General features: G+C 44.9%; 1 protein-coding gene across 1 annotated transcript in view; it reads right to left on the bottom strand.

The window, feature by feature from the left end:
* Positions 1-674: 674 nt before the first annotated feature.
* The window catches only part of TADA1 (transcriptional adaptor 1), a 36,941-nt gene continuing 21,547 nt past the window's right edge, over positions 675-16,068 (bottom strand). The window contains exons 4-8 of the mRNA XM_037906839.2: positions 14,599-14,696; positions 12,008-12,217; positions 10,273-10,424; positions 4,744-4,906; positions 675-3,922 (exon numbers count right to left, since the gene is read on the bottom strand). Coding sequence (XP_037762767.1) covers positions 3,770-3,922; positions 4,744-4,906; positions 10,273-10,424; positions 12,008-12,217; positions 14,599-14,696 — 776 coding nt within the window. The 3' untranslated portion in view covers positions 675-3,769. The remainder of the gene's footprint in view (positions 3,923-4,743; positions 4,907-10,272; positions 10,425-12,007; positions 12,218-14,598; positions 14,697-16,068) is intronic.

Raw genomic sequence — 16,068 nt, 5'->3', positions numbered from 1 at the left:
CTGATGAGAGAAATAACCCCAAATTTGACAACTGTCATAAGTCACAATAAAAGTCGCCATTAACAGTTCCCAGACATGATAGTTTGCTCCTTCCAAGGGTGGTCACATCGAGTACATAGCTTCCAGTTTGGAAAAACGATACTGCTCAAGGTCACCAGTTCCGTTTATTGGATAGCAGCCAGACAATTGCTGACGGTGAATGAATGTGCCAGTGCTGACAGCCAAGTCCACCCAAACGATAGACTACTGTCAGCTAGTGGCAATAGCTACTCACCCCAACACCTTTCAAGAGAATGCACTTGTGGGTGACCCCTGTCACAACCAAACCAAGGAGGGGTGAGGCCACAAAGGGAGGGAGGGCCAGTATGTAGGCGGGGCTATGGGGATGCGCCACAGGTACTGTAATAAAATAATACCACGTAGCTGTTCTCTAGCACTTTTCATCAGTAGATGTAAAATCCTGTTACAAAAAGGTGGTCAGTACCATCACCCCCATTTTACAGATGGGGAAATGGAGGCATTTCCTTAATCCAGCCCCATGTGGCCGGTTTCCTTTAACTCTTTTTCTTTTACATCGAATAGATTACACAGCACTGGAGAATAAAAAGAATATTCAGTTATTCTGCACAGCATATACATGGCATGCACTTCATATAAACACACACAAATGCATATTTCATTTCAGCACTAGGCATTTTTATTTAAAAATGTATGACACTTTAGAGGCTGCTTATTAAAATTTCTAGCAAACACTTAATGTTTTGATTCCATACCACAAGCATTATGACTAGCTGGGAAATCCCCTGCCCCCATCCCAAACCCAGTAGTACTTCGGGTGCCCTGCTGATCTCACTAGTATACATTGTAAGTATTATAGCTCAGTCTTGGTTTTAACAATTGCCTTCTAAAACTAGTGGATTTCAAACTGGTGGGGTTTTAAGGCTCATTCTGCTACATACGTGGGAATTAAGAAAAAATAGGTGTTGGGAAGAGACGGGGCGAAAAAAAATCTGTGTCCTGTTGCAGATTTCACATGTGCTCAGACACTGCTGGGCTTTAGGAGGCTGTGAAGCTGCTATTGCAGGGTCCATGCTACCAGTGACCAAGTGCTTTGCCAGGTCCCTCATGCTGCTTCTTCCTTCACCACCATCTCCTGGAATTGGCTTCATAACTCACTAGGGCCCTTCTCATCCTGAACCACTGGATACAGACTGCAGCCGCCACCCTTACTACCCCTAACACCATGGCATGTGGTACACTTCCTCCCACCCACCTGGGAAGCTTCAGAAAAACAGGAAGTACTGACTAATGGGGGGGCCATCTAGCTACATTAGAACCTCCAGAACCATCACCTATTGTTTGTTAAGGGGATTCCCTGGAAGCATAGGCAAACTGGTAGGTCAGTGATTGGGTGGGAGGGATCTGAGCCCTTCACCAATTATAGGGAAGGCAGCCAGAGGAGAGAAGGAGACTGGCTCTGTGTTCTGAGTACCCTAGTGAAACAAATTATAGCTGCCCCAGTACAAGCGTGTTCTGAAGAGGGGAAAAGAAGTGGGTACAGGGAGCCCTTTAAGGTACACCTACATGGGAGCTGGAGGTGTAATTTCTAGCTTGAGCAGACATACCTGCGCTAGCTCTGACTGAGTTAGCACGCTAGCCACAGAAGTGTAGCCCCCGCAGCAGGAGTGGCTAGCCGCCCTGAGGACAATCCCACCTGAAATGCTAGGGACGTACTTGGGGCAGCGAGACTTCTATTTTTAGTGCACTGGTGCAAGGATGTTTCCTCGAGCTGGAAATGACACCTTCCAGCTCCAGTGTAGACATCCCCTCAGCCTCTCCTCCTAGCACTGCATTACAGGAAGCTGCCATAGTCCAGTTTTCTGAATAGGTAAAACAGCACCGATTTGGGTACATGGAGCGTCAGCCCTAAACACAGTCCAGTCCAGCCCAGCCACCAGTTTGAAAAATTGGTTCTATACGTCAGTGTGTTTTAAACCGCTTTCTCCTCTCAGCACACACACGTAGTTCTCCCTCCAGCCTCAAACAGGCTTCCAACAGTAATACCCACTACAGAAACCTATTAACTCTCCAGAGGAGAGCTCCATACGGACCTTCTATTCAGAAAAAAGGGGTGACCTGTCAGCTCATGTATCTCAGGACAACTCTATAAAGTTATGAAGAAGCCAAACCCATACTGAGAGCCCTACCAGGCCAGAATACAATAGTTCATTCCAATACATAGGATGGGATTTTCCCCCTCTTTACACCATTGTATCATCACTGGCTCAAACTGAGCTGCTCCGTATTTACACTTGTGTCACAGAGCCGGATCAGAGCATTGCGTTTTGCAGGGCTTCAGTATATTCGTTGGGGTTTTTTGGATAAAACAAAGAAATCATTTGTTCATATTGCTCTGACTATTCCTCCTATTGGCTCCCAGAGCGGCTACCTCTTACTCCAGAGCTGGACAGTACCTAGACTGTGAGAGCAGGACTTCTCCATTACAGAGCAGGCAAGATGGGTATCTGCATCAGAGAATACTACTTTCAAAAACAGACTTTACTACACATTTCAGTGTCTTCTAAATCTCTCATGCAGCTGCCCTGTACATACCCTTGTGCTTTGTAGTACACAGCAGTTCAGAGAATTTGCCAGAACAGGCCCTTCCATTTGTGTGTCACAGTCCAGATCCAGAAGTGGAGGTTGCCAGGGTATAAATGGAGGGGCCACGTGGGCACTATATTCATCTTCACTTGGGTGTCTTGACTCCCCAGAAGTCCAGTTCATCTCCCAATGAAATCAAGGGAAAGACTCGCACTGAGCTCACGGAGAGCTGGATCAAGCCCTGGGTACTAAGACAGACTGCTTTGCCAGCTTCATACACGCTCTGAACATACCTTGGTAAGCTATATACTAGTGTGATTATGCCACAGACACTCTCAGAGCACAGCCTTTTCCAATACAAATACCTGTCACAGCAGGGCACCTGCACTCTGGGCCTGCCCCAAAGCCCAGGGAGGTCAATGGCTTTGGATCAGCCCCTTTGACAAGTGCAACATCCCATACTCCTTCCAACTCTTTCTGTAGTCTGTGCCTCCCCCGCCACTGGACAATGGCAGGATCTGGGTTCTCCCTGGTGACACTGACTGGGTGCAGAGAGAGAGAACACATGACAATCATTCTGGCAGTGGGGAGCGGATTTCTCCCCTTCACAGGGAAGTCCTAGTTACACCGAAGGAAAAGTACTTTGCCACAGGCATGTTTCTTCACTTGGATTTTAAGCACAGAGGTACAGGCTGCAACCCGGACAGTCACTGGTGAGCGTGAGGAATAGTCATGCACTCTGTCAGGCCCTCTAGGGCATTAGGCTTTTTGCCAGCACAGATCCATCACACCCACTAAACAAAAATGTGGATCAGTCTTCCTTAAAACTAAATAGTTCCTTCTCCCCCTGCCACTCACATTTTTCCTTACACAGGACACAAAGTCTAACTTCCATTCCCTTTCAAATGCAGTTGGAGCAGTGCAGCCCCAAGCAGTCAGAGTAACCCAGAGTTGGGTTGACTCTATGGCTTCACAGTAGCAAACAAGATGTACTACCCTTGGGTCACATTTCCATAGGAAAAGGTTACACATTACACATTTCTGACTTGAAATGCTGACACGATGATGCAAGATTCATAACTGTTTTCAAACCGGCAAAGCCGAGGAGACCCCCGCTGCTGAGTTCACGAAATGACAGCCTGCCTCGGCGCCGGCCATCCTCACTTTAGCACAGCAGCAGCCCTTCCTTTGCTGCCAAGCGCTGGCGATGGATTTTGTCTTGCTGCAGCTCCTCATGGTTTGGATGCCAAAGTTTCATGATGATTCTCTCAATGTTTAGAGCGTAGACGGTGTGTGCTGGAACAACCTCTCTGTGCACCTGTGGGGGAGCAGGGGTTACACATTAGAAAACATTGTTAGCCAGATGCTATCACGCTCACTCCCCCCATTTCTAAAATAAGATGCATCTAGTACATTTACTATAACTATAGAATAAACTGATGAGGGGGTCCTCAGGGGCAACAAAAGCATGTTGCTTTGTGTTTCTAACTTGCCAACATTGACACACACCCAGAAGAGACCACCTGCACTGAAGCCACCCACTCAGGATAAGCACAGGGAAATAGATAGTCCTTGCAACATGCTCATAAGGGTCAAACTCAGGAAGCTAATTCCAGAGTCAAGAGTCTTCCTGCTGAGAATGCTTGGTCTCACCAGCCCCAAGCCATGCAAAGCCAGGGACAGACACCTCGAGCAGCCCAGCTGGTAATAAGTACCTGCATGGAACACAGAGAAAAGAGGGATTTATATGGCAACTCATTGTGCTGTATTTCTGCCAAATCTCCGTCAATCGAATGCAGGGAGGGGGGCTGTGACCACCTGTAACCTGTGCATAATCCCAAGGTGAGAACATATGAGCTAACGCATAATGCACTTACAGCTACAGTGGCAATATTTACCCAGCTAGCGGGGCCAATCCAGAGTCCCTGCCAAATACTCTAGGCAGCTCCATGTATAGCCACAGATTTAAGAAGAAAACAAGGAAACAGCCTGTTTAAACAAACAAGCAGTGGGGAGGGAGTGAAATCAGGTCAGTCTCCAAGTACATATTACAGAGCAGACACAATCAGCTCTGACTAGCAGTCTCTTCTCAGGAAAGCATCTCCCCAAGCCATGCTGCAATGGAACGTGAATGGTTACCTGTAATGCCTCAAAAAGGTCGTACATGTTCACAGGAGGGAGAGTAGCTGGTAAAGTATTCCCAGAACATGCTAAGAGGAGAGCCGCCTGCTGCTCAGCATCGTCAGGAGCGGGATGGGAGGCTAGATTCTGACCTGCAGAAGGTGCCACGCAGGTAGGAGGACTGTAAAGAGAGGGACATTAAAGACATTTCAGTCAATAAAGAAGCTCCCATTTGGGGAAATATCAGGGCAGTAGCTTGGCTCCTGAACTCTATTTTTCACTTAGAGCTGGCTCAGGCCTTGTCTGGATACCAAAGTTGCACTGGTTTCACTAAAAATCAGCTTTTAAAAAAAGGGACCAAGTTAAAATGCCGCAAAGCCGTGTGGCCACACTTAAACTGGTTTACGTTACTTTTAACTTGGTCACTTTATTGCAGACAGGCTGCTGGCATTCTTACATGACTAATCTCCAGCCAGAACAGATCCCAAGGCTGTGTCTACACTAGGTAAAGAGTTGCAGCAAACTAAAAACAAATACATCTTGGTTAAACTATGTATCAGTTGCAACTCTTCAAATGGCAATGGTGCCTTATAAGGCTTTTTGCTTTGTGAGGTCACAGCCAAAATACCACTGCTCCCCAGCAGCCAGAGACAGCATGCTTACTCCTAAGCATAAAAAACGCTGTGGTATAGTGCATTGCTGTTTGGGTTTCCGAGATTACAAGAGACAAAATGTGTTCTGGAGATTAGCTATTAAAAAGACCCTGATATCTCAGGATTGCTTTCTTCCGGCAACTCGCAGAAGCTACTAGATCGCACGCCCTGGTTCTCATGGGTGACTTTAATTTTCCTGATATTTGCTGGGAGAGCAATACAGCGGTGCATAGACAATCCAGGAAGTTTTTGGAAAGCGCAGGGGACAATTTCCTGGTGCAAGTGCTAGACGAGCCAACTAGGGGGGGAGCTTTTCTTGACCTGCTGCTCACAAACAGGGAAGAATTAGTGGGGGAAGCCAAAGTGGACGGGAATCTGGGAGGCACTGACCATGAGTTGGTTGAGTTCAGGATCCTGACACAGGGAAGAAAGGTAAGCAGCAGGATACGGACCCTGGACTTCAGGAAAGCAGACTTCGACTCCCTCAGGGAGCAGATGGGTAGGATCCCCTGGGGGACTAACATGAAGGGGAAAGGAGTCCAGGAGAGCTGGCTGTATTTCAAGGAATCCCTGTTGAGGTTACAGGGACAAACCATCCCGATGAGTCGAAAGAATAGTAAATATGGCAGGCGACCAGCTTGGCTGAACGGTGAAATCCTAGCGGATCTTAAACATAAAAAAGAAGCTTACAAGAAGTGGAAGGTTGGACATATGACCAGGGAAGCGTATAAAAATATTGCTCAGGCATGTAGGAATGAAATCAGGAGGGCCAAATCGCACCTGGAGCTGCAGCTAGCAAGAGATGTCAAGAGTAACAAGAAGGGTTTCTTCAGTATGTTGGCAACAAGAAGAAAGCCAAGGAAAGCGTGGGTCCCTTACTGAATGAGGGAGGCAACCTAGTGACAGAGGATGTGGAAAAAGCTAATGTGCTCAATGCTTTTTTTGCCTCTGTCTTTACTAACAAGGACAGCTCCCAGACTGCTCCGCTGGGCATTGCAACATGGGGAGTAGATGGCCAGCCCTCTGTGGAGAAAGAGGTGGTTCGGGACTATTTAGAAAAGCTGGACGTGCACAAGTCCATGGGGCCGGACGAGTTGCATCCGAGAGTGCTAAAGGAATTGGTGAATGTGATTGCAGAGCCATTGGCCATTATCTTTGAAAACTCGTGGCGAACGGGGGAAGTCCCAGATGACTGGAAAAAGGCTAATGTAGTGCCAAATCTTTAAAAAAGGGAAGAAGGAGGATCCTGGGAACTACAGGCCAGTCAGCCTCACCTCAGTCCCCGGAAAAATCATGGAGCAGGTCCTCAAGGAATCAATCCTGAAGCACTTACACGAGAGGAAAGTGATCAGGAACAGTCAGCATGGATTCACCAAGGGTAGGTCATGCCTGACTAATCTAATCGCCTTCTATGATGAGATTACTGGTTCTGTGGATGAAGGGAAAGCAGTGGATGTATTGTTTCTAGACTTTAGCAAAGCTTTTGACACGGTCTCCCACAGTATTCTTGTCAGCAAGTTAAAGAAGTATGGGCTGGATGAATGCACTATAAGGTGGGTAGAAAGCTGGCTAGATTGTCGGGCTCAACGGGTAGTGATCAATGGCTCCATGTCTAGTTGGCAGCCGGTGTCAAGTGGAGTGCCCCAGGGGTCGGTCCTGGGGCCGGTTTTGTTCAATATCTTCATAAATGATTTGGAGGATGGTGTGGATTGCACTCTCAGCAAATTTGCGGATGATACTAAACTGGGAGGAGTGGTAGATACGCTGGAGGGCAGGGATAGGATACAGAGGGACCTAGACAAATTGGAGGATTGGGCCAAAAGAAACCTGATGAGGTTCAATAAGGATAAGTGCAGGGTCCTTAGGACGGAAGAACCCAATGCACCGCTACAGACTAGGGACCGAATGGCTAGGCAGCAGTTCTGCGGAAAAGGACCTAGGGGTGACAGTGGACGAGAAGCTGGACATGAGTCAGCAGTGTGCCCTTGTTGCCAAGAAGGCCAATGGCATTTTGGGATGTATAAGTAGGGGCATAGCGAGCAGATCGAGGGACGTGATCGTTCCCCTCTATTCGACACTGGTGAGGCCTCATCTGGAGTACTGTGTCCAGTTTTGGGCCCCACACTACAAGAAGGATGTGGATAAATTGGAGAGAGTCCAGCGAAGGGCAACAAAAATGATTAGGGGTCTGGAACACATGACTTATGAGGAGAGGCTGAGGGAACTGGGATTGTTTAGTCTGCAGAAGAGAAGAATGAGGGGGGATTTGATAGCTGCTTTCAACTACCTGAGAGGTGGTTTCAGAGAGGATGGTTCTAGACTATTCTCAGTGGTAGAAGAGGACAGGACAAGGAGTAATGGTCTCAAGTTGCAGTGGGGGAGGTTTAGGTTGGATATTAGGAAAAACTTTTTCACTAGGAGGGTGGTGAAACACTGGAATGTGTTACCTAGGGAGGTGGTAGAATCTCCTTCCTTAGAAGTTTTTAAGGTCAGGCTTGACAAAGCCCTGACTGGGATGATTTGATTGGGGATTGGTCCTGCTTTGAGCAGGAGGTTGGACTAGATGACCTCCTGAGGTCCCTTCCAACCCTGATATTCTATGATTCTATGATACTGAAGCAAATGCCTCTAAGTTCAGTGTCCGGTACATGAACTTGGCACAGGTACTGCTAACATTGCTAAAACACACTGAATATATAAACACATTCCAGCAGACTAGCACAAGAGATGATCTGACAGAAGTGATCAACAGGGATGTTTTATCTGAAACATCAGGACAAAGGTACAAGGGGTGGCAACAAACATGTCATCAAACACACAAGGTGGTACGTAAGTTGTTTATCCCAGATTGTTTGTCGCAGTCTATAAATGTTGGGGTACCTCACCTTAACCCTTCTCCAGCCTCAGGGGCAACAGAAAGTCCCACTGCTGACTGAGTTCTTGTCACTCAGCACTCCTGTATCACTGTACCTGTAGAAACTGATCTGGGAAGCTAGTACTGTGTCTTGAGGGCAATAAACCTGGCCGAATGCCTTTACCACTGACCTGAGTCTGGTCTTTCTGGGTCTGCTGAGCCAGCTACCTGTGCAGAGTTTGGACAACACATGGAGAGAGCACCTATGCATGCCAAAAATGGCCTCACACCAGGGATGTTGTGAAGATTAGTTATAGATAAGGCTGCGTGTCTGTCATGGAGGTCACGGAAGTCACGGATACCGTGACTTTCTGTGACATCCGTGACTTCTGCAGCGGCTGGCACCGGGGCTGCCCAAGCAGATCAGGCAGCCCGTGGGCCAACTGCACTGGCAGCTGCTGGGGCAGTTTGGGTGTGGAAGGGAGCTCAGGGCTGGGGTGCAGGGTAGCACTTACCTCGGGGGGTGGGGAGGGGGCTTCCCCAGAAGTGACTGGCATGTCCCTGAGCTCTTAGGCGGAGGGGCTGGGGGCTCCGCGCACTACCCACGCTCACAGGCACCTCGCATTGGCTGCCAATGGGAGCTGTAGCTCGTGGCAGAGGCAGTGCAGGGAGCTGCAGGAACACGTGCAGCTGAGTAGGGAGCCTACCAGACCCGCCAACCCTCCCCTGCCCAGCACCAGCAAGGGTCCTGGGCCCAAGTTTTAGTTAGGGGTATATAGTACAAGTCATGGACAGGCCATGGGCCGTGAATTTTTGTTTACTGCCCAAGACCTGTCCATGACTTTTACTAAAAGTACCCGTGACTAAAACATACCCTTAGTTATAGATCGTCAAGCCTGTACCCTGGGACCAGTGCATAATTAGTCTTAAAATACAATTCAGTACATTATCCAATCCAATTTAAATGTTTCCAGTAATGGGCTTTCCTCCCTTCCCTTGGCAGTTAATGTATAGAAAGGGCTTTGAGATCCCTGGATGAAAGGTACTTCAGATGTACACAGCATTATTAGGGCTTGAAAAATTCATTTGCCAGCAGGGAACAGGAAATTCTCCCTGTGGAGAGGGAGTGGGATGGGGGAGAAGCATAATCTTCTGCAGAATTTACTCTTTCATGCAAAACAAAACAAAACACCATTCCTTATGCAGAGAAGATAACCTTCCAGATATGAACTGTACAGTCTTCCTGAGTCTGCAGACATGCAAAATTACTGCTGCTGCTGCTGCCCATAGCCTTCCCAAGAGGCTGCAGCAGGAGACTGAAATCAAAATCATTGCTGATAATTTTACTGCTGACCGAAAGAGTTCTGCACAGTAGCCACGAGTCAGTATCTTTGCCAATTCCACACTGTAGCTATCTGGGAAAGCTATAGGCAACAACAAAGGTAGACACTGGAGCCATCCACATGGGAGTAGGACCCAAAGAGAGGCTGGAAAAGTGGTAGAGCCAGGAGAACAGGGAAGGGAAATAGTGGCCCAACGCCTTCACTATTCTTCACAAGTCAGAAGATCGTAGGGGGCATGGCGTATTCTTATCTCATCTTAAGGTTTTATACAAGTGAAAGCTGCTTCTCCCTTCCAGCAGCAAGAGGTAGTTGGAAGGTGGGGGGTAAGAGTCTGTGTACTTCAAATCAAACACTCGCCTACTAACCAGAGGCTTATATGAAAAACTGAGTCCTCAGACTGGATCTAGAGAGAACACCCAAACAGGAATTCCAGCGTCCTCACCTGCTAGGAATCAGTGCTAAGGGACACAGACTTCTCACCAGGGCACTTATGCTAAACCCCAAGTCCTTCCCCTCTGCCCAGTAGAGACAGTCCTCTGGCACATCTGCAGTTTCTGAATATTAAATATTACCACTAAGTTTTCTCCAGGGGTTTAAAAAAAAAAATAAAAAAAAATGGATCAGTATGCTCAGTCTCCTACACCAACTACTCATTGACTATGTTTAGAACGAGGTAGCTCCATGAGAGCTCGCTTACCATTCAATTAGATTATTATAGGCAACAACACTGTTCTTCAGGTAAGGCTGTGGATTAACATTGCTTCCGAAGGCGTATTTGAAATGACCATCTCTCAGGCGATAGGCTTTCCTCCTGGATACTACAGATGCCAGGATATCCTTAAGGTGATTCTGTAATGACAAATGTTACCTTTACCATTTGTGGAGCATGCTCTCAATATTGTCACATAGGCCTGTTTATCCCTTCCACGCTGCAATCAGTGCATCACAAATGCCATTGGTCATATATAGAGGCAGTTTCATAACTATTCATTTTAGACTATTAACTGGTGGATTCTGTTGTATGGATAGCTTCCATTATTAGAGGCACAATCCGGCAATGTTATTTTAAAGGAAATGCATTCAGTAGAAGATGATACAAATAGCATCCCCCTGCATCACATATCCGGAAAAGAATGTATTTTATAGTTTTTTACTGAATCTGGAAAAAAAAAAAAAAAAAAGTCAAGATAGCCCTGAAAAAAAACAGATCTCCAACCCAGATAAAAATCCTAGTGCCTCAGGACGGCAACCCAATCAAAACAAAGCCAGCATACTGATTTCCTTGCTATCACATGTTCATGTGTTTCTCTTCCTGATTTATTTCTGCAAACCAGTAGGGTACCAAACATCAGGGGAGTCTGCCTTCAGACAGCAGGACTGGTGTAAATTTCATTACCCTATTTGTACACAAAGCAGAACAAGCACAGTAAACAGAGCACTATGTGCACTTGCCTGTGAACTGAAACTCACAGCTCTAATTTGAGATCTCCTGGTACCAACCTTAAACATGTCTCTTAAATGTCAGGAAATTCCCACCACTAACTAGCACACTGTGGTAGAGGACAAGAAGGGGTTTCATAATCAGCATCAGAGAGTGCATGTGCATAGGAATATTGCACTTAAAGCTATTCTGAAAGCCACACTATGCTTTTATTAAGGGCTGGCCTTACTTCTGAGGTGAAACTGCTGGAGAGGGGTGTACAGGGGCGAAAAGAACAAGCAGAAAGTTGCTCCCACATCTGGTCCTATTGATGGATAGGGAGATCAGACTGGCCTCTGAGTCTGCTGTGTAAGCACCCAGAAGCACAAGTCTTAAGTAGTTGCTTGCATTGCTTGGGCCTGATCTTGAGAGATGCTAATAGCCACAACTCCCATAGAAGACAATGGGAATTACATGTAATCAGCACTTCAGGTTTAGGCACTATATGATTTATCTACCTTGCTTGAGCTTCAAGAGCAGACAAGTTTTACAATAGCTTGACGTGCCTAAAAAGGGACTGTTCAAAACTAATCTTGTGGCCTCTGGATATAAATCTGGAGTATAAACCGCTGCTAGTAATGGAATATACATTTTAAAAATCCATCATAGTTAAAGAAATCTTTTATTTTAAAAGCTGAAGGTCAAACGTTTTCAAACTCAGCTTCTAAAACTGTGCCTACAATTTTTCACTCTGAGCTACTGCAAATTATATTTTTGTATGCACAAATACAAGATCCTTTATGTGTGCCAAGACTCTGATCTGAAGTGCTGCAGGAATAACTTTCGGTGCCAGTTTGGGAGGCACCTATGAAACACATGGCATGGATTCTCATAAGTCACCTGTAAATATAGTGAAGCTAGTTTCCTCTCACACGCTGTTGTGCCTCGCCATACACAAAGCCTTTTATTAGTAGCATAATCAAAACCACATTGTTGGTTTGTCTTTTCTAACCTGCACAGCATAGACAATAGCCGTCACTGCCTCTTCGGTGACATTGTCCAGCCCGTGCTCATATGCAGTCACTATCATCCTTCCTTCTAGCTGGCCCCGCGTGGGAAGCATCATTGTATGGGAACACAGCTTCAAATCATCATCTTCTTGAGGATCCTTTGCCACAAACTGCTGGGCTCCAGACAATGGATTCTGAGGCTGGAATCGGTGCTATCAGACAAACACACTTTTCATTTAAAAACTACTAATTCCAGCAGTGAGTACAGTTTTCAGGGGAGATGTGAAATTGAGGTCCTGAATTTACATGGTCATTAAACAAGGCACTCTTCATAAGAGAATAAGGATTTTAAGCATAGCCGCCTAGTTGAGTTCCAACTTTGGTTATTATATTCTGCCTGTCTTACATTTACCTGGATAAGGTGAGTGAGGTAATATCTTTTATGGGATCACTTCTGTTGGTGAGAGAGAAAAACTTTTGAGCCACACAAAACTCGAAAGTTTGTCTCTCATATCAACAGAAATTGGTCCAATAAAAGATATGACCTCACCCACCTGGTCTCTCTAATATCGCGGGACCAACATGGCTACAACTACACTTCAATTTACCTTACCTTTTCAACTTAACATTGCTGTGTGCTGCTAAACAGCTGGCTGTTCCCCCTCAGAAACAGCTGTTTTTCAGTCATCCCAAAATATCAGATGCTTAATTAGTTAATGTTTATACAGATCATAGAATCATAGAATCATAGAATATCAGGGTTGGAAGGGACCCCAGAAGGTCATCTAGTCCAACCCCCTGCTCAAAGCAGGACCAAGTCCCAGTTATATCATCCCAGCCAGGGCTTTGTCAAGCCTGACCTTAAAAACCTGTAAGGAAGGAGATTCTACCACCTCCCTAGGTAACGCATTCCAGTGTTTCACCACCCTCTTAGTGAAAAAGTTTTTCCTAATATCCTCGGATAGAGGGGGTTATAAAAGCTTTATACAAAACTACAAAGGATAACCATATATCTAACCAATGTTTATTTAAATCTGATTGAAAAAAGTATTACCACTAATGAGTGGGAAGTTGTTCTGCTAATTTTGAGCACTTCAGCTTTCATTTGGTTGCAAAGATATAACCTTCAAAATGTAACTGATTCTGCAAACAGAAAACATACGTCTTTGGAAAGCAGAAGCAAAGTGGAATTAACATGAAATCTGGTAATTTCACAGCTGTTACTTGGACCTTCCTGAGTAGCAATGAAATTGTGTCAATTTCATGCTGTTGAGGATACTAATAGCAGGGACAGGCACAGAAGTTATTCATGGGGCGGGGGGGAAGAAAGGTGGGGAAGGGATAGAGTAGAAGACACTTCTTTTCCCTTTCCCTCCTTGCAGCAGGGAGATGGTCCTTTTGAGAGATCGAGTGGAGCATTAACAGAAATCTCCTCTCTCAGCAGTATTTTGGTGTCAGCTGAACATCGCTGAACATCTTAACTCTAATGGGATTAATTAACTTCACTACTTGTAAATAATCCTATCCAAAATTCATCCTGATAAAACCTTAATACAGTACTACACTATCATACATTCCTGAAAAAAAATGCAGATGAACAGTATACATACACACACATTCACATTTTTTAAACCCACCAAGTTTTAAGTCCACCACCAGACATATGTATTACTCAGTTAGCCAGATTCTCATCATTGCTTAGTGCGAAAAGATTACTGTGAATTTTTATAAATGAAGATACTACAGATTATCCGAATAGCAGCTTCTATGCATTGCTGTTACAGTTTCGGCCAAAACTGGGTGAATAGTAAGAAATATTGTCTGAATCATTGTGGCAATTTCTAAATATAATTCTACTTCCACTGGGTTCACAACTCTTTAAGACCACTGTCTGTAAAGAATATTACAGTGCCGGATTATACCAGTGTCAGATTTACTCTCCGGTGTTTATGGGCCCAATTCTCACTCACACTAATGCCCTTTATACCACTCTGGCAGTGTAAAACAGTCTCCAAGTGGGCCCATCTTACAGACCCTTTAGAATGTCAGAGTAATATAAAAGGGGATTAGTGTAAATGAGAACCTAGTCCTAGGCGTTTCTCCCCTTACCCCACGGGGAAAAGCCTAGGCAGAGAAGAGGCACTCCGAAGTATTTTCCCTTAAGAAACTTGGAGCCCTCTAAGAGTGGTCTCTTTAAAAGAAAGTGTTGCACCCATCCAGACATCCCAAAGCAATATGGAGTTGGCTAGCCCAACCGGGCTCACGCAGCAAGTCAATTTGAGAAGAAGAGGCAAGCATAATGGTAACTATAATATATGGAACGATGACCTTTTGCTTCATGAAGCACTTCTCTTGTTGACTTTAAAAAGCTATCAGGGGCAGCATGAAATTATAAATATCTGGACTGAAAGAGACTTGTCTGGTAATTACACTTGAATACTTATTGCTTTAAGAAAAATGCTTCTGCTGGAATGAGGTAAAGCATCTTAGTCATCCCAGCTAACAAAGGGGCCATCTACTGCTCACAAATTGCCAGCTCTTCATTTCTAGAGTGTTTAGCAGAGTGGAGACCCTTTGCAGAATATAAACTTACATCAAACTTCTGCCGAACAGAAGAAAACTTTTTCTTTCCTTTGGGTTTTCCAGGTTTAGCTGCAGAGCCACCCGTCCACGGCAGAGGCCCAGGACCCTCTGAAAATAGGAGAGAAGGGAAAAAAGCAGAGAGGGGAAGGTCACTCCAATTTTTAGCCAATATAATTTAGTTCATACAGTTAACAACAAGACAAAACCCACAAGGTTCTGATACCTCTGAAGAGCACGTCCATACTTTCCAATTTAAGTGTATGTACCACTTCTATTTTACACTATTTGGCTTGTTACTATTCTCGACTACTAAAACCACGTATCTGAGCAATAATTCTGTTACTTCAGAGGGAAATTATCTGAACAATATTGTGCCTTTCTTGCAACATGTTTTTAAACTGCAATAGATGCATGAGGCTATCACAAAGGCACATGTATATAATGGCTAGACAACACTACACCTACCTAAAAGGACAAGGCAGGCACTGTATTGGTGGATGTCTTCTGAAGACGGTTATTAAGCCGTACATCAAGGATTGTATGACTAAGTATGCTTCTCAAGTATCTGAAGTCCGAGCCTGCAGAGTTCCAAGTGACTCCTGAGAGGTGCTGAGCATCCTCATCTCCTAGAGAAGCCACTGGGAGCTGAGACTGCTCTGATCCTCACAGAATTGGATCCTAATTCTTCAGGCACATCCTGTATTTGCTATTATGCAAATTACAAAATCATATAAAGAGAAAAGCTAGATGTGTGTTCACTGGGTTTTAATGATGATAATGACCCTGAAAGTTCTAGAGTCTCCAGACTGTTCAACATATTTCACAGAGCTATCTCACATGACATGAGTCTGACCAAGGAATTAGTGGTTGAAATTTCCCTTTGTAATCCTGTAGTGGTATGCAAATGTCTACACCCAGAAAGAGCTTTTCATTTTAAAAACAATGACCTAAACTTTTGAGGACAACAGTATGTGGGGAAACATCTTTGAGAACTCAAATTATATTGGGGAATGGAAAAATAACAGACATTGCATTGTCTGTTAATGGATCCTTTATATACCTAGGATTTCATATGTTCTTACTTCCCCTGAGAAATAGGTGCCCCAAGGAGTAAGAGCTCCATATAGAAGCTCAAAAACACAAGGATTTCTTGACACAGAAGTCCCTACACTACTGACACCAAGGAGTTCATAACAATGGTGTTGATTTGGAAGAACTACTAATAAGAGAATAAAATGTATTTTAAAAAAAATTTTCTACACCCAAATCATTTCATATTTCCCCACCCCCAAAAAAATATTTTTTAGACAAAAGGAAGTCACCAACTAAAGTTAAATATACAATTCTTAAACCAAGCTGGGGTTGCACACTCAAAGACTAGAAGTTTCTCTCTATGCAACACACCAGGGCAACCTTAACTCTTCTAGTAGAAGGGGAGGGAAAAGAGTAGAGCATTTCAGGGAAACTATGAAGATAGAAC

Source organism: Chelonia mydas, chromosome 8, assembly GCF_015237465.2.
Source record: "Chelonia mydas isolate rCheMyd1 chromosome 8, rCheMyd1.pri.v2, whole genome shotgun sequence".
NCBI classification, from domain to species: domain Eukaryota; kingdom Metazoa; phylum Chordata; order Testudines; family Cheloniidae; genus Chelonia; species Chelonia mydas.
This window is presented reverse-complemented; position numbering and strand designations above follow the sequence as displayed.